Source organism: Nerophis ophidion, linkage group LG13, assembly GCF_033978795.1.
Source record: "Nerophis ophidion isolate RoL-2023_Sa linkage group LG13, RoL_Noph_v1.0, whole genome shotgun sequence".
In the NCBI taxonomy this organism is placed as follows: domain Eukaryota; kingdom Metazoa; phylum Chordata; class Actinopteri; order Syngnathiformes; family Syngnathidae; genus Nerophis; species Nerophis ophidion.
Window position 1 is genome coordinate 39,409,428 of NC_084623.1, and position 25,157 is coordinate 39,434,584.

A 25,157-nucleotide genomic window follows, 5' to 3' on the forward strand; every position below is an offset into this window, starting at 1 on the left:
GAATGGGTCTGTGGTTCCTAACGCTGTGTCACGGATCACGTGACCTGCTTCATCATTAACTCTCAAAATGCCTCAGGAATCTCCACGAGGTTGATACCATTTTGATAATATCTATTTATTGGCAAACTTTGTAAGTATTTTGGTGTCATGAATCAGATATATATTATAATACCTTCAATAAAAAGGCAATATAGTTTTTCCACCCTACTGGTACTTTAAAATAAACCTTAGCGATACCTTTTTCCTTGTTTTTCCTCTACCCTCTAGTTGCAAGGCAGACTGGCCCGTACATCTACTGTTAATTGCTAAAATCTTCCACTGTTGCCATTTCTAATAAAAAAAAAAAAAGGTATTGCAAGGTTCTAACTTATGTTTGTCAGTAGACTCGAGATGAAAATGTACAGCTAAAAATTACGATATGGCTGACAGGGCAGAGACGTAGTAACATTGGGCGAGGCAAGGAGGAATGTTTTGGCACGTAAACAAGGCTACACACTGGATGGCTCATTTTCAAGTCGCAGTCAGAAAATGGCTTAAAGATGGTCTGTTAAACTAAATGTACATAACAGTTGGACCAAAAGCTCCACCATTACATGTTATGCAGACCACAATGAAGAAGATGCAGATTAAAAATCATAACACACTGAACAAAAATGTAAACGCAACACTTTGGTTTTTGCTCCCATTTTTCATGAGTTGAACTCAAAGATCTAACATTTTTACTATATACACAAATTGATTGATTTGATTGATACTTTTATTGGTAGATTGCACAGTTCAGTACATATTCCGTACAATTGACCACTAAATGGTAACACCCGAATAAGTTTTTCAACTTGTTGAAGTCGTGGTCCACGTTAATCAATTCATGGTAAATACCTTTTCTTCTCAAATGTTGTTCTCAAATCTGTCTAAATCTGGGTTAGTGAGCATTTCTTCTTTGCTGAGGAATAATCCATCCCACCTCACAGTTGTGGCATATCAAGATGCTGTATGACCTAGAGGGCTGCCCACAATAAAAGGCCACCCTGAAATGTGCAATTTTATCACACAGCACAATACCACAGATGTTGCAAGTTTTGAAGTAGCGTGCATTGGGCTTTCTGACTGCAGGAATGTTCACCAGAGCTTTTGCCCGAAAATTACATTTTAATTTCTCTACCATAAGCTATCTCCAAAGGCGTTTCAGAGAATTTGGCAGTACATCCAAATGGCCTCACAACCGCAGACCACGTGTAACCACACCAGCCTAAGACCTCTACATCTAGCAGATGCACCTCCATGATCATCTGAGAACAGCCTCCCGGACAGCTGCTGCAACAATTCGTTTGCATAACCAAAGAATTTCTGCACAAAATGTGAGAAACCGTCTCAATGAAGCTCATCTGTATGCTCGTCTTCCTCAACGGGGTCTCGACCTGACTCCAGTTCATCATCGTAACCGACTTGTTTAGGCAAATACTCATGGCATCTGACACGTTGGAGAGGTGTTTTCTTCCCGAATGAATCACGGTTTTCACTGTTCAGGGCAGAGGGCAGATGGCAGACAGCGTGTGGCATCGTGTAAGAGAGCGGTTTTCTCAGGTCAACATTGAGTATCGAGTGGCCCGTGTTGGGGGTGGGGTTATGGTATGGGCAGGAGTATGTTATGGACAATGAACGCAAGTGCATTTTATTGATGGCATTTTTAAACCACAGAGATAACGTGACGAGATCCTAAGGACCATTGTTGTGCCATTCACCCGAGACCATCACCTCATGTTGCATCATGACAATTAGCGATGTCCGATAATGGCTTTTTTGCCGATATTGTCCAACTCTTAATTACCGATACCGATATCAACCGATACCGATATATAAAGATCCTGAATTAACACATTATTATACATAATTTTGTTGTGATGACCCGCTGGATGCATTAAACAAAGTAACAAGGTTTTCCTAAATAAATCAACTCAAGTTATGGAAAAAAATGCCAACATGGCACTGCCATATTTATTATTGAAGTGACAAAAGTGCATTTTTTTTAACATGCCTCAAAACAGCAGCTTGGAATTTGGGACAGGCTCTCCCTGAGAGAGAATGAGGAGGTTGAGGTGGGCAGGGTTGGGGGGGTACCGGTTAGCGGGGGTGTATATTGTAGCATCCCTGAAGAGTTAGTGCTGCAAGGGATTCTGGGTATTTATTCTGTTTAAATTGTGTTAGGGTACGGATGTTCTCCCAAAATGTGTTTGTCATTATTGTTTGGTGTGGGTTCACAGTGTGGCGCATATTTTTAACAGTGTTAGGGTTGTTTATACGGCCATCCTCAGTGTGACCTGTATGGTTTTTGACCAAGTATGCGTTGCATTCACCTGTGAGTGTGAAAAGCTGTTGATATTATCTGACTGGGCCGGCACGCCAAGGCAGTGCCTTTAAGGTTTATTGGCCCTCTGCACTTCTTCCTACGTCCGTGTACACAGCGGCGTTTTCAAAAGTCATGAATTTTACTTTTTGAAACCGATAGAAATATTACATTTTGAAGCATTTATCGGCCAATAATATCGGCAGTCCGATATTATCGGACATCTCTAATGACAATGTACGGCCCCATGTTACAGGGATCTGTATACAATTCCTGGAAGCTGAACACATCCCAGTTCTTGCATGGCCAGCATACTCACCAGACATGTCACCTATTGAGCATATTTGGGATGCTCTGGATCGGCATATACGACCGCGTGTTCCAGTTCCTACCAATATCGAGCAACATCCCACAGCCATTGAAGAGGAGTGGACCAACGTTCCACAGGCCACAATCAACAACCTGATCAACTCTATGCGAAAGAGATGTGTTGCACTTTAATTAGCATCTTGATATGCCACACTTCTGAGGTGGGATGGATTGATGAAATGCTCACTAACAGAAATTTAGAGATTTGTGAACAATATTTGAAAGGAAAAGGTCTTTCGTCCATTTTGTAAACGTTTTAGATATTTCAGTTCAACTCATTAAAATGGGAGCTAAAACAAAGTTTATGATCCCTTTAAAGAAAACTACTCAAAGCTTTTTTCAATAGTCCGGCGACCAAGAAAGTACACCATTCACCAAACACTGACTTCGGGGACTGAAATCCGTTTGTCCTCACATTGATATTTTGCCCACGTCTTACTCTTGTCTTGTATTTACACATTTTCGCTTTTTCATCACTTTGCTGACAATGCCAAATACTTTAATCAACATGTGTGTAAAAAAAAAACCTGGACATTTGTGACACTTAGGTGGACACTGACAGGAAGACTTATTTGGAGGCCAGACACAATAACCTATTTTATGGTCAGGAAGTGTGTTGTGTTGTATTGTTTTGAAGTGAACATGGTCATTGTTCACAGCAGAGTTCACAACCTTTTGAGTGATATCATTGTCCTTATCTGGAGGTTAGACATAATTACTGTACTTAATCAGGCATTGTGTAAGCATTTATCTCATTTCTGCTTGCATATTCATGTGGTATATGGTTGTATGTTCCCCCCATCACAATGTTGTTATTTACTCATTGATGCATTATATAATCCAAAAAGTATGATTCAACCTCAGGAATCAGGTCAGTACTGTGCTATAATTAGAATAATTAACAGTTAGCGTCTCTGTGGCGTTTCAGGACCTGTCAACCAGTCTTTTGAAGCACAAGTTCATTCTCCACCAAGCACAAGTCATCGCTTGTACAAGTTGAATATGAACTCAGTGACTTATCGTTGCTTTACATGCCTGTCTTTGTGAGTTTAAACTGCCAGTGGCTACAGTTTGGTTTGTTTCTTTTCAGCTTTACATAAACTACACAAATGCATACCATTGCTCACACTAAGAGTCATCAATAAAACCTAAACATTTATTTAAAGTGCAAAATGTGTATATTTTTACTAGTGCTATGATTTGAATCCACTTTATCACATTTTGTTCCCTCTGATCCCCCAATTTTCAGTGTTGTAAATATAATCTGAGATTGTCTGCTTAAAAACTGTTAACATTTAGTGCACTTGTAGATGATTCAAATCAATAGCAATTATGAATGTATCTTATCTTTTTACCTGATTTATCAGTCACTTCACATTGAGTTAAATTTCTTTTGAACGTCTTCTTTGAAAAACATCCCAAAGGAGTCCCATCGGAGTCCCGATGTTCGAAAACAATATCCAACAGCAAAATATTTGTATTTGACAGCTAACAATAGTGACCATCTTTTCCGAGTAGGCTTTTCAAACAGTTTTTTTTCATGTTCATAAATGCGAAGCGATTGATACTCACAGCCAAGTAATAGCTTCTATATGCGGATGTGTGATAACACATACCGCCACAAATGATCATCTATTTAGGTCACTTATGCATGAGAGCTAATAACACTGTGATTTAGAACTTTTGCACCATTTGTTCAGTGTTTTCATTATTTGAATCTCATTGTCTTTTTACAGTAGCACACAAGTGCATTGAGATGACAACCCTAATGTTTGACGTTTCACTTGGGATTTTAAGATAATCATTTATCTTACCTTTTTGTGTTACATTACAGCCTGAAACGAAGGAGGAGGAGTTCCTCCCCTCTGGCCAGTAGCGAATACTTAATGTCCACGAATACTTATTGTCCAAATAAGTACATCCACCTCGCTGTGATGTCACAACGTCGCCAGACTGCAAAACCAGAGGCATCCAAAACTGCATGCATTAACCTTATGATTTCATTTATTGTTTTACATGGGTATCCAACATTAAAACAACATGTATAAGTCAGAAAAGATTTAAGATTATCCTAGGTCCCCTTTAAATTTCTCACACCACACCATACATATAGGTATGTATTTGCAATCATGGATTTCTTCTCCCACAGGATTCTGCCAGTCTGAAGGTGCCTGCATCCTGCACCCCCGCAGAGCTCATGGAGGTTGCTGTGAGGAAGTGGCTGACCACCCATGGGCCTGAAGAGGAGGCATGGCGAGGACAGTATGTCCTCAGAGTCAGCCATTGCATGGAGTTCCTCTGTGGAGACCACGCACTGTGGCAATATAAGGTCAGTGAGTGCATATCGTGGGCAAGTATATGTTGTAAGAACAAAAGTAATAGTAGTAACCTTTTTTTGTTTAACAGACCGCTTTAAGAATCCAATGGAAGGCCAATTTCCACCAAAATAACAACAAATACAAATTTGCATCCAGGCAAAGACAGATAAATTAGCCCAAACTGCCCCCTGATTAGATTATTAATCTATTCATGTATTCCCAAAATATTTTTGGCATCTTTTACATACAGTGGAACTTTCAACAGGTTTCATCGATAAAGTTTTTATATGCAAATGTCTACATAAAGAATGTACACATGAATATTGAGTTTTAACCTCAACAAAAGTCCATATTTTAGCAAGGGTGTTAGCAACTTTTTATTTAATAACAAAATCAAAACAAAAGGTAGCTTAACTCTCTTCTTTTAAAAACAACAACTACACTACCTGTCTACACACAAACACACTGTCACTATCCCTGTGGTGCACTCAAAGTTTGATCCTAACTTTAAATGCCAGTTTGCTACACTATTTCAGATTAAAAAATAAAATCCACTTTACCTTGTCGGTTAATCGTCTTTGCATGCAGCAGAAAGGAGGGGAATGCAGTGTCGACAACGCTGTGGATACTTTCCTGATAGTTTCAAACCACACATCGCTTGTATCCTTTGCTTTCTAGGGACTCATTTTAGCTATCAGTGCTTTTTGAGGACTCACATTAGCTATCTAAACTAGAAAAATGCTGTTAAAAATGCTAAAAAACAAAACAAACAAACACTTAAAAGGCACACAAAGTAGCACAGTAGCTAACAGCAGCACTATGCTCTGCTGACTGAATGAACTGGAGATCGATCAGCCCGCCCGCAATGGCTGTGATGCAAGGCATTGTGGGCGTGGATGAAACAGTCGTACCATGGATATAAAGTTCATACACCAAAGCATATTTTTGCTCAGTCCGTGGTTCGTAAATGTAAATGTTTGTTTGATGAACGGTTTGTAAATCGATCTTCCACTATATGCTTTTACATTCATTGTAGTTTTTATTAATATTTGTTTATGACTTGCCATTTCAATGTTTTTCTGCGTTCAATGCATTGTTGTCTAAGAGGGGTATAACTATAGTACGATGTCGTTTTTGATTTTTACTGTGTAGCATGAAAAGCTGCTCATAGATCTTATCCAGGAGGACTCATGAAAATAATATGAACTGTAGTATGATTGTGCTTATTATTGTTCCATTTGTAATCTGTGCAAATTGCACATATCCTGTCTTGTGGGTAGTATATACGCTCATGCATGCAGTCAAAGGAGTCTCCACATCTCACCCTGGTCCACTCCAGCACAGTCAAGACCATGTTTGAAAAGGAAATTTCCACCATTGGAGCAGTGGTCAGTCGCAAGACCTCCAACCCACCTTTACCTCTACCTCCCAAAAGACGGGTTCCTACGGTAAGTCAAAAAATTATGTAAGTGATGTAAATGATGACTTAATAAGGTAACCAAAAATTACTTGATGCAGTGAAAATCTAAAATTCTGTAAGCCATAACTAAAACAATGAAAATATTATCTAGGCTTAATAGGGCATAAAAGATATACAGTAAACTCCTAGAGTTCGATACATTCAAGGAATTCATTTCAGTTTCATTTTGTGGTATAAATGTGGGTGCGCTTTCATGTATATATTTTTAAATCTTTATGTGACGTGTAGATATAGACAATATTCCTATACACACAAAATACCTCTAGGTGTCACAAATGTTTTTTTCTTATTCGTGTACGTTACGTATTCAGTTTGACAAAGCACATACTTAGACTACTGTCTGTTATGAGACTATGTTATGAATTACTTGCTTGCATTTGCTCTCTTGCCAAGCATTCTAACTTAGCTGATGTAATTAGGAATGAATTAGGACACTCTATGAAAGAAAAACATTTTTTATTTGAATAATTTGGGGAGAATATGGTAATATAAGTAAATACAAGATACCTTCTGTTAGAAAACAGCTGAAGATGCGGTGGAGATGGAACTCTAAACAGGCATTCAAATGGTAACATTGTGTGTGCATGCTTTAAAAAAAACACTAACCAACATAGTTTTAAATGTACTTATGCTAACAGATCATGGCTAAATTTTCAAATAGGTATTGACTTGACAAAATAGGTGCAATCATTAGTGTTGGGTAAATAGCAACTGAGCTATAAAGACATTAAACTGAGACTATGCTGGTGTTTCATATTGGCACCATCTGCTGGATTAAAAAGTAACTGCATTTGACCTGCAGAATATTGACACTATACTGAGACTATGTTGGTGTTTCATATTGGCACCATCTGCTTGATTAAAAAGTAACGACATTTGACCGACAAACAAAATAATCATAAGCAATTTTTTTTAAATTCTAAATGACTAGGAATATGGAACGTGCAACTCTGGTCAATTAGCCAAACAGTACTAAATATGTAAAAATTGAATAAATTACCTAATTTGGTGCTATAAAATCAAAATTATCCCACACCTTTTTCCCTGTTCCACTCCTTCGGTTTCTTTCAGTACAAGCTGTCGCTTGTAAGCCGAAAAAAGCTCTTCCTGATAAACACAGTTTGACGCTTCATAGTCAAATGACACAGCACCTGCATCTGCACCTGCAAAAATTGACACGTCATCTCGTGACATAGTATCAGTCTTTGTTGTTTCGGAATGCATCAATGCTTTCATTATCAATCAATGCATACATAAGAAACACCTGAATCGTATGTTTTTGGTGAACCTTATTACAGTTTGCCTTCATTTAAATCAGTTTTTTTAATGTATTAGTTTATTGTAGTTCAGCCATGTGTGTGTGTGTGTGTGTGTGTAGTGTCACTGTCTCTCAATTGATCCTTATCACCTCCCGACATCACACTCACAACAATAGCATTCATGTTCAACTTCCTGTTCAGTATTTTTCAGGTAGTTGTGGTTTTAACCAAAACCAATTTGTTTTTTCTAAAACATACAGTCATTTTTGATCACGAATAGGGCCTGATTTACCAAGATCCAAATTCCCCGCGCTAAACCTGGGGTTCAATCTATAAAATAGCGTGTTTTGGCTGTGTTGCGTGTCATCTACTATCACTGCCTGTGCAATGTTATTATGCTAACTGGCATTTTGCTCTGTTTTCAAACAAGCAGGATACATCTACCACTTTTAATGGGCATTTTAGAAGCAGTTGCACAGTGCATCTAACTACATTGACAGCACTTTTTTTTTCAAACAGCTATACTTGCATGGGAGGGAAGCTGCACTACGGCGCTCAAGATGCCGAATAATTTATATTTCAAGACGTTTTAGTAGGGCTGTGAATCTTTGGACACCACACGATTATATTCGATTCTTGGGTGTACCGATTCGATCCAGAATCAATCCTTGATTCAAAACGATTCTCAATTCAAAATCTATACTTTTAACATTGAATGCCAGTTCTCTGATTAACTAAATTCCTCCATAAATTAAATAAATACCTCTGATCAAATACTATATTACTTAAAAGACAACTACTACCCAAATATTTAATGAAGTCAAATACAAATACGGCAAGAAGAGAAGTATAGCACAATTCTCTTCTCTAAAGTAAATTTGTAAAGCAGATATGGGAATCTACATCAACAATATGATTTGCTTGAGGACTGGACAGAACCGTAAAAACAAATATCCTTATACTGAATGAGGGTTTTTTTTTAATCTATTTAAAATTGTTACAAATAAAAATCCTGATTAATCTGAAAAAAATTTTTGGGGGACACCCCTAGTTTTTAGCATATAGGATATATGTCAGTAATATATATTGTATGTGAAAAAACAAACGTCCATAAAAATATATTAAATGACACCAAAAGGCATAAATTGAAATTGTTTTAACCATTCCCTAAAAGGATGTTACTGAATAGACAATGTGTTTAATATTTTTTTTATTCCTGACCGTGACGATGTGTTTAATATTTTTTTTAAATTTCTGATTGTCCGAATATGTTGAAACATACACTTAGGATTTAGGACGCTCTGTCCATCGTGTGTCTTTGCAGTGCAAGCACTCCTATCTCACAGCCGTGTGTGTAACTTGGTCAGTTTGCACGTCCTTTTCAAACGTTCTAAATAAAATGCAAAATAGTGTTGCCAAAATGGTGAAGAGTGTTGATAAATCACATTGTGCATGCTGTTTATTATATTTACATTTTGGGTGTTTTGATGATCAGCATATATTTTGCATATTAATTAAGACAGACACAAAATGGATTGCATGTTTTAGTCTGCTCTTTTAACAGACGCGATTCAATTCGCACACATTTAGTAGATCAGCTTTGCGTGTATTATCAAGTTTGCACGTGTTTTAGGACGCACAAAGCTTTAGTAGATCCAGACCATAGTGTGCTCGATAGATAGATGATATTAGATTATATAAATATGGCAGACGATAGAGATTATAATACTATCGTCATATCGTGTTATTGCATTTTGATGACACATCCTATTCTGTTTTCCCCAAAATTGCATCCTCTCTGCCGAGCTGGCGGTTAACGTCCCTCCACAGTGCGAAGTTGTCTAAATCAGTAATCATTGCATCCATGGCGCAAAATAAATGAGAAAAGAATAGATATAGAATATACATTAAAAATACTATTATCAGTGGGGGGCAAGGAATACCTAAAAATGCTACACTACACACCACTAAAGGATACAGTATGTGAAGCCATGCTAACACTAAGCTATAGCCCTTCAATGTAAACAGTGGTGGGCGGATCAATACAAATATCAACAGTAATAATGCCAACCAAGTTGTTAGCCTGGTTCAATTGGGACCCTTAGCAGAATTTGAATTTGGGAAATAATCCAACCAGAAACAACGCAATGTATTACTGCATATGCCATATTAGGATTCTTTGTAACCCGTTTTGAACTGGTTAATATTGTCATTTATGTCCTGATAATATTGTAATTGTGATATGTGTGTGTGTGTGTATATATATATATATATATATACATATATATATATATATATATATATATATATATATATATATATATATATATATATATATATATATATTATCGCAAGAAGCTGCAATGTATACATCACAATACATATTTTAGGCCATACTGTCCATCCTTGGTGTTGATAAATAAAGAAAAAGAGTAAACTAAGAGTAGATATGCGTATTATTACTGTACTTACTGTATGATATATATATATATATATACATATATACTGTATATATATATATATATACTGTATATATATATTGGGATGCTGTATGTTCTGTTTACAGCTGGCTCTCGCAAAGCCACATGCCTTTGTTTTTTATTGCAATGAACCCCCTTCACCCACTTATACAGCCCACCACACACATTGTTTCGGTGTATCTATGCATTCGTATGAATTATTACAGCATAATGTGTTGCTGTTTCTCCCCCTGCAGCAAGCACAGACTTGTGTGTGGAGCGTATCAAGGCCATTTAAGATAGTTCTACTGAAAGGCAGCAAGGTGAATGCAGAGGAAACTGCTAAGGTAATCTTGGATTATGTCAGTCCTTTATGAAAAACAACATGATAGGTGGTAGATAGTATTTCAAAAACACATGTAAATGAAATTATTGTGGTGCTCAGGTACAGGTCAGGGCCGGGCTTTTTCACGGAACAGAGCTGCTGTGCAAACCAGCTGTAAGCAGTGAGAGCAGCGGGCGCTCGGAGCACACCTGGAAAGACAACTTGTTAGAATTTGACATCTCCGTCTGCGACCTGCCACGAATGACACGCCTCTGTTTCGCCATCTACGCTGTCATGGATAAGGTGAAGAAGCAGAAGTCCACTAAAAACACTCATCCAAACAAGTACCAGACCATTCGCAAAGCAGGGAAAGTGGTAAGAAACCAGTTAGTTTACAAACCTTCCCACTTGACTGTTATGTTGTTAACTCTTCTATCTCCCTGTGTCCTAGCACTACCCAATTGCATGGGTAAACACCATGGTGTTTGACTACAAAGGACAACTAAAGACCGGGGATATCATCCTTTATTGCTGGTCCTCATTTCCTGGTATTCTACCACAACTTTTTATTTTTTTAATTAAAACCGAGATAAGCAAGCTTCTTTAGGTAAATATTGTATGTTTGTGTATTGGACAGATGAACTTGAAGAGATGCTGAACCCCATAGGAACTATTCAAACCAACCCATACACTGAGAACGCCACAGCTCTGCACATCAACTTCTTAGAGTACTCATCACACCCCATCATTTTTCCTCCCTTCGATAAGGTCAGACAGCGACTGAATCACAGAAACATACCTTTTAGACGGAAGCAGTCGTACCTCAATTTACGAGCTTAATTAGCTCTTTGACGAAGCTCTAAACTTGAAACACTTGTATCTCAAATCGTCTCATTAAAATTAATTGAAATTGGTGCTTGGCACCCACAAAACAGCATAATTTTGATATGTTGCGTGCCTTTTAAAAAGAAAAAACAACTTTTAGATAATAAATATTACGTATGTAAAAACGATGCAATAATAGAATGTACTACTAACAACTGCAGTAATGTACAACATTTACCTTGGAAAGTAAGTGGATTTCAATGGTATCTCCTTCCATCAAACACACCATCAGCAGTTTTTCCATATTTTCTTGAATAGATGTTCTCCGTTTGGATATTATTTTAACATTTTTGACTGCTGTTAGACTCATACTGCTTCAGTGTGCTGCAGACTAGGAGTGATACGGGCAAATTTAAGTCTTTTTTAAATTCAATTTAATTAATTTCAATTCAAACAACTTTATTAAACCTTCAAAGAGCAATTTATTTTGAGCAGTTGGTTGTCCTACAAGGCCCACAATAAATAGTCGTCAGTAAATAGTTAATACATCACATATCAAACATTTTAAGAAATAAAAACTTAAGGTAACAATAAAAATAATCCTATGGAGAATTTAAGGGTTTAAGAGTTGATTTGATTTGATTTAGGGCAGCGATTCATTTTAAAGATAGGAAGATATTACGGCGCCCTGAAGGCAAGAGAGAATGAATAGCATCCACTTCTTCTCAGCACTGTCCTTCACGCTCACTTTCTTCCATCCCATGGTTGGAAAACAAAGTTATGTTGATCACTAGATACAAGCTAATCCTCGCGGGTAAAACCAGAAGTTTTTGTCGGACCATATAGGCTTCACTGTGACATTTGCTACGCCGACTGATGGTTAGAATGCTTGTAACGCAATTTTGTGCTTGCAACTTAAAGCATAACAATTATCCAAGAGACAGGTCATACCTCAAAATACTTTTAATGTGGGGCACTCTTAAGTTAAGGTACCACTGTAGTCAAAGTTTTACATACACTCATTACGAATGATATGAATGAATGTAATTTACAGTACATACTTTTTATTATGAAAATTTTTTTTGTCGTTAACAAACTAAAGAAAAAAGTCCTTGGACGCTGGAGGGTTTTATGGCAAAAACTAGATCATTTAAATCAGAGCCAGTAGTAGGAAATGATTTGAATATTTAATTGATATTATTATTACACTGCCGTCCTGTGTTTTTTTGTCTGATTAATCGGACGATAGAGCGCACCAGTATTTAAGCTGCGCCCACACACCGACTATGTATGTGTGTATAGGTACAGTATGTATGTGAATATATTCATATATATATATATATATATATATATATATATATATATATATATATATATATAATATATATATATATATATATATATATATATATATATATATATATATATATAAAACATACAGTTGTGATCAAAAATGTACACACACTTGTGAAGGACACAATGTCATGGCTGTCTTGAGTTTCCACTAATTTCTACAATCCCTATTTTTTGTGATAGAGTGATTGATTGGGGCACATACTTGCTTGTCACAAAAAAAGTTCATGAAGTTTGGTTCTTTTATGAATTTATTATGGGCCTACTGAAAATGTGACCAAATCTGCTGGGTCAAAAGTATCCACACAGCAATATTAATATTTGGTTACCAAAGAACTTTCCTCCAGAAGGTGTTATCTTTGTCCATCTGATGTCAGGTGAAAAAAATGTTTTAGCTGTTTGGCCACAATACCCAGCAGTATGTTTGAAGGAGAAAATGCGAGGCCTTTAATCACAGGAACACTAATCCCAGGAACACCAACCATACCGTCAAGCAATGTGGTGGCAGTATTATGCTCTGGGCCTGTTTTGCTGCCAATGGAACTGGTGCTTTAAATGGGATAATGAAAAAGGAGGATTACCTCCAAATTCTTCAGGACACCCTAAAATCATCGGCCCGGAGGTTGGGTCTTGGGTGCAGTTGGGTGTTCCAACAGGACAATGAACCAAACACACGTCAAAAGTGGTAAAGGAATGGCACAATTAAACATGTGGACAATACTGAAGAAACAAGTCCATGTCAGAAAACCAACACATTTAGGTGAACCTCACCAATTTTGTCAAGGGGAGTGGTCAAAAATTTAACCAGAAGCTTGCCAGAAGCTTATGGGTGGCTAGCAAAAGCGTCTTATTGCAGTGAAACTTGCCAAGGGACATGTAACCAAATATTAACATTGTTGTATGTATACTCATAGAAGCACCAAACTTCATGAATGTTTTTTGTGACAAGTATGTGCACCAATCACTCTATCATAAAAAAATAAGAGTTGTAGAAATGATTGGAAACTCTGGACAGCCATTACATCATGTTCTTTACAAGTGTATGTAAACTTTTGACCACAACTGTGTGTGTGTGTGAGTGTGTGTGTGTGTGTGTATATATATATATATATATATATATATATATATATATATATATATATATATATATATATATATATATATATATACATGGCACAAAAAACATTCATGAAGTTTGGTTCTTTTATGAATTTATTATGGGTCTACTGATAATGTGACCAAATCTGCTGGGTCAAAAGTATACATACAGCAATGTTAATATTTTGTTACATGTCCCTTGGTAAGTTTCACTGCAATAAGGCGCTTTTGGTAGCCATCCACAAGGTTCTGGCATGCTTGTGGTTGAATTTTTGACCACTCCTCTTGACAAATGTGGTGCAGTTCGGCTAAATGTGTTGGTTTTCTGACATGGACTTGTTTCTTCATCATTGTCCACCTGTTTAAATCAGGACTTTGGGACGGCCATTCTAAAACCTGAATTCTAGCTGATTTAGCCATTCCTTTACCACTTGTGACGTGTGTTTGGGTTCATTGTCCTGTTGGAACACCAAACTGCGCCCAAGACCCAACCTCCGGGCTGATTATTTTAGGTTGTCCTGAAGAATTTGGAGGTCATCGCCCTCTTTCATTGTCCAGTTTACTCTCTCTAAAGCACTAGTTCCATTTGGAGCAAAACAGGCCGAGAGCATAATACTATCACCACCATGCTTGACGGTAGGCATGTTGTTCCTGGGATGAAAAGCCTCACCTTTTCTCCTCCAAAAAAAATGCTGGGTATTGTGGCCAAATAGCTAAATTTGTGTTTCATCTGACCACAGATCTTTCCTCCACAAGGTCTTATTTTTGTCCATGTCATGTCAGATAAAAAAAAAAGAGCTTTGAAGTATGTTTGGGATCATTATCCAGTTGGAACAACCATTTGTGTCTAAATTTCTGCTATCTCGCTGTTGATGTTCAAAATCATGCAGCCAATTATTTTTCCTTTTTTCTTTTTTTATAATTATTGAGGAAAGCAGTAGTCGTTCCATTATAACAAGTCAGTGGCTCTTAGCATCTGGATCATAGTTATTTTATATTTCTTCTGCGTTGTTTGTAACTTTTTTAATAAATTGTGTTTACAGATCCTGGAAAAAGCTGCAGAGATTGTTAGAGCGAGTGACTTTGCACCTATGGTGAGTTCATGTACAGTCGGGGCGTGTGGCTGCTTTCACAAAGCCAAATATTAAAAATTAGGTCACACAAGCACTGATGCATTGTTAATGTGACTCTTCTCTCTGTGCGTACACACAGACACACACACACAACTCTTCTCCCGACAACCCTACTTTCTGCTCGGGTGTAACAACGAAATAGTTAAGTCTCCTTTAAAACTAGACTCCAATCTCTGGTTACACTTTTTCCTGTACTACCCCTCAACCGGGTGTGAACAGCCCATTGCATAATCTTGTGCTCAAGCATGTGGAAAGCATGCCTGAACACACTATGTCAAAGCATGTGTAGCTGCATTATATGGATAAAACCCCAACAATAATGGAATAACTACAATTAGCATTTTTTTTTTATTTCTGGTGGTGTAATGGTACGTGTTTCTGCCTTTCATGGCAAAGGGCATGGGTTGAATTCCTGGCCAGTGTTGCATCAGGAAAGGCATGCAGCACTACACAGAACTAAGCCAAAACCGTTCATGCGATTGACTCCCTGTGGCGACCCCTGACAGGGAAATGGCGAAAGTAGAAAATAAAAATTACAAGCTCAATTTCTGCTTTTGAGGAAAATTTTAACCAGGATACATTTAATTTAAGCCTCTTAATCAACCTTGTTTCTTGTGTAATTATATACATATTTTAAATTAGTAGTGTTCTGATTTTGGCGTTTTTATTTTAGATGTACTGTGAAACATTTATTAATAAATTTAATTGGTTCTAGAACAGGATTTGTAAATAGAAAAGTTTGTATGTTGAAGCAAACATGACTAATGGGTTTCAGCCTTGATAAAATTCTATATTTTAGTAAAAGTTTGTACACCTTAGTCACAATACAAAGTGCCATACAGTACTGTATATCAAACAAACAAAACAAAGGGGTGATGGATCAACTTTCAAAACAACAAAAGGTAGCTGAATTCTCTCCTCTCAAACATTCCCTCTGCCAAAACGCACAAACATTTTCACTGACCCTGTGGTGGACTCTTTAACAGCCAGTTTAAACTTACACAAACTTTAATGATCCACAAGGGAAATTGTTCCACACAGAAGCTTGCTACAATGATTAGGTATAAAAAATAAATCTTGTTACCTTGTTGGGTAATCTTCTTGGAGTGCAGCGGAAGAAAGGGGGAGGTGAAGAGAGCAGTTTCGACAACACTGGATGCTTCCGGAATATTTTAAACCACACATTGCTTGTCCATTGCTTTTGTTGGACTCATATTGAGCGAGCAATATCAGAAACATTTCGTAAAAAGGCTAAAAAGAACCCCACTTAAAAAGTACACTAAGTAGCACAGTAGCTAATAGAAGCATTGTGCTGTGCTGAGTAAATGAGTATCGCAGATCGATTTGACCGTCCACGCTTGATGTGATGACAGGCACATGAAGTACGATGAGGGGTTCATAAATCAAGGTGTTGTTGTAGTAAATTCAAGCTAATAAAATAAAAAATAGGGCTTGATATACTCTACCTACTTTATAACAATCTTTTTGTTTACCTTTCATCATTTTTTTCAGAGTCGTGGTGGTAAGAAGTTCAATATTGAACTTAAAGAGATCATGGAGCGGGATCCCCTCTCTCAGCTGTGTGAGAACGAGAAGGATTTGATCTGGACACTACGCTGCGACTGCCGACAAAATTTCCCTCAGTCACTGCCCAAGCTGCTACTCTCAGTAAAATGGAGCAAACACGAAGACATGGCTCAGGTTCGTAGAGAAACAAACCACATGCGTGTAAGGGATTGGAATAATTTAAGATAGGTCTCGCAGGCCTAATCAGGATTAATCAAACTCTTTCGACTTTTAGTCCGTTAATTTAAGTAGGGATGAGTACTTGAACCGATAAGGTACGAATTCCCATCGGTTCAAATGTACTCAATGGTACTACTTTTTGTGTGTAAATAAACAATAATTGTTTTTAATAGTAAGATATAATTTTTTTTTTAAACATTATAAGTGAGCTGAATATCATAACTGCAGTTCAGTTGTTATCTTGTTTTATTTTCACATTTCTGAGTCATTTGCAGGTATGACTATTTAGTTGCAATTACAGTTGCAAGTTCAAGATGTTAGATGGCAGGAGTGTACACTTAATGGTGTGTTCTGTCTTTGCTGTCTGTTGCGCCCTAAAGAGTGTTAATATGATAAGTACTGTACTTATTACACACCAGCTGTTTGATAGTAAAGTGCATCTCAGTTGTAGTTTTTATTACCAAATTTGAAGGTGTTGAAACTATCATGTAAAATTGTTAAAGCTAATCAGTAGCATGGCAATAGCAAAGCCTTTTTATTAGCGTCAAGCTGGCCATTTTTGGGGATGGTGGCACCTTATTTAACTTACTTTGGAGTGTCTTTTGACACAATTTCTTTGTTGGCATTGAAAATTGCAACATGACCGATAGGTCGTTTGGCTAAGTCCGCTCCCAGTGCTGCTGAAGCCATCGCCGCGTGCCAAAGGGCGAAGACCCGGCGTAAGATCAAGCGCAACCTAAGTACTGAAACATGGTCCCATTAAATTTTATGTGAATCGGTACCCATCCTTAAATGTAAGCAGTATGTTGGGACACTCATCCAACACATCTTGACCTGATGATATACTGACAACTGAGCACAAATAAATATGAGGGGTTCATGAATGTTCCGCTGTAAAGTATTACATTAAAATACTTTAAACCTTCTATCGATTAAAAAGGAAAACTAGACTTTTTTCTGTAGATTTTAAGGCAAGTAAATAATAGTAAAAAGAGTAAGGTTCAGTACATTGACATCTCAAAGTTAAAGTTCCTTCATGCATCGTAACACTAACATTCACCTGTACCGCTGTGGATGTATTTAGATAAATCAGAATTAATTCATTACTACCGTAATAGTAGTTGAATAATGTGAAGCAGAGGAAAGACTCATGACAGTTAGCAATATATGTGTTAATATAAAGGAAATATATGGTTTTTCAGCAAAATGAAACATGCTAATCACTCCCTATTTAAGCACTGCATTTTATTTCACGTAATTTTTATAAATCCCACACATATCCATATTAATGTGGATATTTCTTACTCATATTTTTGAAATCGATTTGACTTAAAGTCCTACTGAAATGAGATGTTCTTATTTAAACGGGGATATCAGGTCCATTCTATGTGTCATACTTGATCATTTCGCGATATTGCCATATTTTTGCTGAAAGGATTTAGTAGAGAACATCGACGATAAAGTTCGCAACTTTTGGTCGCTAATAAAAAAGCCTTGTGCGCGTGACGTCGTGTTGTAGGGGTCTTCACATCCTCACATTGTTTATAATGTGAGCCTCCAGCAGCAAGAGCTATTCTGACAGACAAAAGCGGCGATTTCCCCATTAATTTGAGTGAGGATGAAATATTCGTGGATGAGATAAGTTAAAGTGAAGCACCAGGCGGCGGCAGTGGGACCGTTTCAGATGTAATTAGACACATTTACTAGGATGATCCTGAGTTCAAATCCAGGCTCGGGATCTTTCTGTGTGGAGTTTGCATGTTCTCCCCGTGAATGCGTGGGTTCCCTCCAGGTACTCTGGCTTCCTCCCACCTCCAAAGACATGCACCTGGGGATAGGTTGATTGGCAACATTAAATTGGCCCTAGTGTGTGAATGTGAGTGTGAATGTTGTCTGTCTATCTGTGTTGGCCCTGCGATGAGGTGGCGACTTGTCCAGGGTGTACCCCGCCTTCCGCCCGATTGTAGCTGAGATAGGCGCCAGCGACCCCGAAAGGGAATAAGCGGTAGAAAATGGATGGATGGATGGATGGATTCTGGAAGGTCCCTTATCTGCTTATTGTTTAAATAGTGTTTTAGTGAGATTGTAAAGTCATACCTGAAAGTCGGAAGGCTGCGGTGAACGCCAGTGTCTCTCAGAGAAGCCAATGGAGGAACCAAGATCACAGCTGCCTTTTTGAGCTGCAGGAGGAAGTCCCATAATCCACTGAAGTCCCCGGTAAGAGCCGACTTAATATCACAATTTTCCCATCCAAAAACTTGCTGGTTGACGTAGAGAAACATGTTAGCTTGACAGCTCTGTGTTAAAGCTTCACAACGAACAAAGAAACACAGGCTGTGTTTCGGTGCTAAAGGCAGCTGCAATCCACCGCTTTCCACCAACAGCATTCTTCTTTATAATCTATAGTTTATTAATTGAACAAATTGCAAAAGATTCAGCAACACAGATGTCCAAATTACTGTGTAATTATGCGATGAAAAGAGATTACTTTTAGCCGTGTGTGGTGCTGGGCTAATATTTCCCCTCCAACCCGAGACATCACGCGCACGCGTCATCATACGCGTCATTATTTCGTGACGTTTTCAACAAGAAACGCCGCGGGAAATTTAAAATTGTGATTTAGTAAACTAAACCGGCTTTATTGGCATGTATTGCTATGTTAATATTTCATCATTGATATATAAACTATCAGACTGCGTGGTCGGTATTAGTGGGTTTCAGTAGGCTTTTAAAGAGAAAATGCACTTTTTGAGGGATTTTTGCCTTATGCAGTGTGGAAAAAAACATACTGTATGCCTTTCACTTTTTTATGCATTCGAAAACATAAATAAACTCTAGTAATAATATAGATGGATAGTACTTTATTGATTCCTTCAGGAGAGTTCCCTCAAGAAAATGTAAAGTATTATGTATAAAATATAATGAAAACTAAAAAATCAAGAGGTAGCATATGGTGATTACTGTATGCCTTTCACTTTTTTATGTATTCTAAAACATAAGTAAACTCTAATAATAATATAATGAAAACAAAAAAATCAGGAGTTGGCTAACAATGTAGCTAATGGTAATTATCTATTTCGCATATGAAGCCCTCTAAAAATATCTAAAAAGCACCAACAATACCCCATTTACATGCCGTGACCTGTGTAATAACCAAGTAATAGCGACTTAAGTTATCATAAGAGCCAACTACTTTTAGCAATTGATCACTGAGGTAAAGTAGCTACTGCAGCTATTAACATACTGAGCCAGTGAGATTCTGGATCACCTCTGAGTTGGTAAAAGTTTGTGCTAGCTTGTAAATCATGGCTTGCATATTTGTATGGTAGAAGGCTGTGTCCATGTTCTTAGCACTAGTGTTTAATGATGTTTAGTGTTTAGATAGAGCTGTATCTGTAAAAGGTTCTGTATTATCATTTGACCCAAGGTAGTCGTTAACTCTCACTCTGCCATGATTAATAGTAGGGCTGCAAATCTTTGGGTGTCCCACGATTCGATTCAAAATAGATTATTTTTTCAATTCAACACGGTTCTTGATTCAAAAACGATTTTCCCCCCGATTCAAAAGGATTCTCTATTCATTCAATACATAGGATTTCAGCAGGATCTACCCCAGTCTGTTGACATGCTAGCAGAGTGGTATATGTTTGTAAAAAGCTTTTATAATTGTAAAGGACAATGTTTTATCAACTGATTGCAATAATGTAAATTTGTTTTAACTATTAAACGAACCAAAAATATAACTTATTTTATCTTTGTGAAAATATTGGACACAGTGTGTTGTTAAGCTTATGAGATGCGATGCAAGTGTAAGTCACTGTGACACTATTGTACTTTTTTTTTTTTTATGTCTAATGAAAATGTCAATGAGGGATTTTTAATCACTGCTATGTTGAAATTACAACTAATATTGATACTGTTGTTGGTAATATTCATTTTTGTTACAATACTTTTGGTTTGTTATGTGTCGTGTTTGTGTGTCCTCTTAATTGCTCTGTTTATTGCAGTTCTAAGTGTTGCTGGGTCCGGTTTGGTTTTGGAATTGGATTGCATTGTTATGGTATTGCTGTGTATTGTTTTGTTGGATTGATTAAAAAAAAATATTTAAAAAAAAATTATGGATTTTTAAAAAAATGAGAATCGATTCTGAATCGCACAACTTGAGAATCACGATTCGAATTTGAATAATTTTTTTCCCACACCCATAATTAATAGTAGTTATTGTTGTTGATGGAAATAGCAAACGTTGCTATGCGCTCTGTATAATCAGTGCACCGCCAAAAAAATTCCGGCAACAATACGGTATCTATTTCATGTATCTATTTCATGTTATCATGAATGTGCCTGTTACTACAGTACATTCAGTACATAATGTTATAATGTATATAAAACATTTATGGAAGTTTTTAGAGGGCTTAGATGGCGAAGTAGATCGAATCCCCATTATTTGCATTGTTAAGTGACTCTTCCTGGTGTTTATTTACGATTCAGACTGCATAAAAGAGAAAGCCATCTGTGTTCGTGTCTCATAAAATAAAATAAAAAGTGCATTTCCCCTTTAATAGGGCCCTGACGTTCCATGCAGTTTGTTTGGCACATGTACTTGCAGAGAAATATTCGATTAATACTTTTCCGTTAAGTGTTTTGGAGAAACAAAAAGCTTTCTGTAGAAAGTGTGTAGCATTCCTGGATCCACCTTCACAATGCCCAGAAATAGAACCAAAGCCTGCAGATTGAGAGTCAAGAGCGCAGCGTTGTGACGTCTGACCTGTGATGTCTGCGAATATCTCCATATGTGGTGGAGTTTTTCCCGATCAGCTTTGCGTGAGTCCACCGGTGTAATCCGACACTGCAGTCAATAAGATCCTTATTTTTCTTCTATCCTCTTGTTTTAAGGTAGACTGGCTCGTACATGCACATGCACCCTCCGCCATTGCCATTTATAATACAAAGTAGCGTATACTGGTAGTTTAAACTTATACGTATTTGTTAGTAGACTAAATGGAAGCACTAAAAACTACAATATGACTGGTGGGGAGAAGACTGTCGAAGTGCAGGCACATAAATAAGACAGCCCGCAAAACCGCACATCTTGAATAGGCGGTCAGAAAGCGGCTTGAAGATGGTCTGTAAAATAATCAATGCAACATTTTGACCAAATAACCATTATTACATGTTATGTAGACCACATAAAAGTGTTTTCATGTAGTAAAAAATCATATGATCCTTCTAATGTGTCAGGGAGTGAGCTTTACCACACAGCCACCCGAGCTGGCATCCGTTACATGTGCATTCTGAACGTTTTGTTATTCTTTAGTTATTTTACGCCAATTTCCCAAATCAAAATTGTCCATCTTGGAATCGATAGATTGTGAGTGACTGCATGAATAAATTACATTCTTTTAATCAACTTATTCATGCATATTAATCTGGATGAATGTTTAAAATTTGACAGCCCCACTTTAAACCACTTAATTAGAAAATTGTTTGTGTCTGTGCTACTCAGCTGCAGGCGCTGCTTCAGATATGGCCCAAATTGAGTCCAAGAGATGCACTGGAGCTTCTGGATTTCAACTATCCTGATCAATACGTCAGAGAGTATGCTGTGCGCTGCCTGTACGATATGAGGTAAACATACATAATGTCACAAGTTTCCCAACACACACTTTTAGATGCAGTAGGGTTGGGCGATCCTGCAAATTTAAAGTACATACAGGGCCAGTATTGCCGATACCAATACATAACACTTGACATTTTTCTGTATTTGCATTTAATTTCTTGGGCATAATAATCACACTGAACGAAGATTTTAGGCAAGCAAAAACATTTTTAATAAACACAACGACAAATAAGACAAATATAGTCCCTTTTATTATTTACAAATATAGTCCCTTTTATTATTTACAATATCAAGAACACAAACAATAGACATATTTGTGAAAATAAATGGGAAAAAACTGAAAAATCGCTATCATCAAGCTGGAATGAATTTGAAATTGTTGATACCCTGAGTATCAATACTATCGATTTTTGCCTACATCTGCCTATTCACGATACCCTGCTTTTATCTTACTCTCTCTCTATATTGTCTAGGTCTTTTAATCTAATAATTTCTGTGATAATTAATAATATCTAACTTTGACTGAAAAATATCTATCATCAAGCTGGAATGAATTTGAAATTGTTGATACCCTGAGTATCAATACTATCGATTTTTGCCTACATCTGCCTATTCACGATACTCTGCTTTTATCTTACTCTCCCTCTATATTGTCCAGGTCTTCCAATCTAATAATTTCTGTGATAATTAATAATATCTAACTTTGACTTTTATTTTATTTCTTCCTCCTCTTCCTCAGTAATGAGGAGCTGTCGCAGTACTTGCTACAGTTGGTACAGGTGTTGCGTTATGAGCCCTACTATGACTGCGCCCTTACCCACTTCCTGCTGGAGCGAGCCCAGGGGAACCGTAAGATAGGGCACTTCCTCTTCTGGCATTTACGGTGTGTTTTGTGTTTGTTTACATACAAAAGTGCTAGTAATTGTTTTGTAATGGTTATTTTTTTACATTTACTGCAAAGGAGGCACATCGAAAGGTGGATGACAATAATGTTTTGTCTCTGCTGCCCCCTGCAGGTCAGAAATCCACATGCCGGCTGTTTCAGTCCAGTTTTCCCTCATCCTGGAAGCCTATTGTCGAGGCAGCATACCTCATATTGAGGTTCTAAAAAAACAGGTATGTTTTTGTTTTTTTTTATACATGAAAACTCACTCAAATCCATTTTCAACCCATTCATAATGTTCAAATATGATTAATTGCACCCTGCACAGTGGTTAGAATGTTAGCACATTCAGGAGATTGAGGATTCGAATCTCTGTTTGGGCATCTCTGTGTGAATTTTGCATTTCTTCCCGTGGTGCATGGGTGCATGCAAAATATGCATGGCAGGCTAAAGCTGCTGTATGTCACTGGCTCAAAATTGCATTATTTTAAAGGCCTACTGAAATTAGATTTTCTTATTTAAACGGGGATAGCAGGTCCATTCTATGTGTCATACTTGATCATTTCGCGATATTGCCATATTTTTGCTGAAAGGATTTAGTAGAGAACATCGACGATAAAGTTTGCAACTTTTGGTGCTGATAAAAAAGCCTTGCCTGTACCGGAAATAGCAGACGATGTGTGCGTGCCGTCACGGGTTGTGGAGCTCCTCACATCTGAACATTGTTTACAATCATGGCCACCAGCAGCGAGAGCGATTCAGACCGAGAAAGCGACGATTTCCCCATTAATTTGAGCGAGGATGAAAGATTTGTGGATGAGGAAAGTGAGAGTGAAGGACTAAAGGAAAAAGAAGACTATACAGTGGGAGCGATTCAGATGTTATTAGACAAATTTACCAGGATAATTCTGGAAAATCCCTTATCTGCTTATTGTGTTACTAGTGTTTTAGTGAGATTATATGTTCGTACCTGTATAACCTGAAGGTCGGCCCCGCACTTTTCTTCAGCACCAGTCGATGGCGATGCCCATCTCTGCCCTTTGCAAGGGACCCTCTTCGAAACACGATCTTTTGAAATGTTTGCTGCATAATACACTGTACTTTGTGTGTGTGGTCCAATCCAACCGTGTTCACTTGACCGCTCTGTTCCATAGTAAAGCTTCTCCGTCATCTTTCGGGAATGTAAACAATGAAACACCGGCTGTGTTTGTGTTGATAAAGGCGGCCGCAATACACCGCTTCCCACCTACAGCTTTATTCTTTGAAGTCTCCATTATTCATTGAACAAATTGCAAAAGATTCAGCAACGCAGATGTCCAGAATACTGTGGAATTTTGCGATGTAAACAGACGATTTATAGCTGGGAACGGTGCTGGAACAAAATGTCCTCTACAATGCGTGACGTCACGCATCATACCGCGACGTTTCAGCTGTATAGTTGGGCGCAAAATTTTATATTGTAATTTAGTAAACTAACCCGGCTGTATTGGCATGTGTTGCAATGTTAAGATTTCATCGATATATAAGCTATCAGACTGCGTGGTCGGTAGTAGTGGGTTTCAGTAGGTCTTTAAACCAAAAAAATATAAGAACACCCCTGGATAGCAAATGTTAGCAGTAGTGGTTTTATGTGTGTATTTTGTAGTGCCATTTTTTTGGCGAGCTACGTCATTCGCGTGCGCGGGGAAAGACGCAGTACGCCAACGGAAATGGATACGTCATCACAACTCTTGTTTCAGTTAGCAGTCTTTTTTTCCGCGGGCAAATTTTTGGTGCATCACAAATCAATAGTGTGCAAATAATTGGCTGTATGTAATATATGTACATATATATTTTTATTTTGTACAAATACCGATTGTTGAAAGACAGGAATTGACGCTTTAGCGTTTTTGCTTACATTTTACGTACATTGTGTAAGTTGTTTATGTAAGTGAGCTAAAAAAAT

At 37.5% G+C, this 25,157-nt stretch overlaps 1 protein-coding gene across 5 annotated transcripts in view; it reads left to right on the forward strand.

The window, feature by feature from the left end:
* pik3cb (phosphatidylinositol-4,5-bisphosphate 3-kinase, catalytic subunit beta) overlaps nucleotides 1-25,157 on the forward strand; it is a 151,175-nt gene that overhangs the window by 110,228 nt on the left and 15,790 nt on the right. For all 5 annotated transcript variants that reach the window (XR_009809296.1, XR_009809297.1, XM_061918881.1 and 2 more), the window contains exons 6-16: nucleotides 4,863-5,042; nucleotides 6,312-6,479; nucleotides 10,487-10,576; nucleotides 10,675-10,929; nucleotides 11,006-11,102; nucleotides 11,192-11,322; nucleotides 14,874-14,924; nucleotides 16,476-16,664; nucleotides 22,216-22,337; nucleotides 23,069-23,212; nucleotides 23,346-23,445. Coding sequence is in view for 3 of the 5 variants with exons in the window: in XM_061918881.1 (XP_061774865.1) it covers nucleotides 4,863-5,042; nucleotides 6,312-6,479; nucleotides 10,487-10,576; nucleotides 10,675-10,929; nucleotides 11,006-11,102; nucleotides 11,192-11,322; nucleotides 14,874-14,924; nucleotides 16,476-16,664; nucleotides 22,216-22,337; nucleotides 23,069-23,212; nucleotides 23,346-23,445 (1,527 nt within the window). In the remaining 2 variants the exon portion in view is untranslated. The remainder of the gene's footprint in view (nucleotides 1-4,862; nucleotides 5,043-6,311; nucleotides 6,480-10,486; nucleotides 10,577-10,674; nucleotides 10,930-11,005; nucleotides 11,103-11,191; nucleotides 11,323-14,873; nucleotides 14,925-16,475; nucleotides 16,665-22,215; nucleotides 22,338-23,068; nucleotides 23,213-23,345; nucleotides 23,446-25,157) is intronic.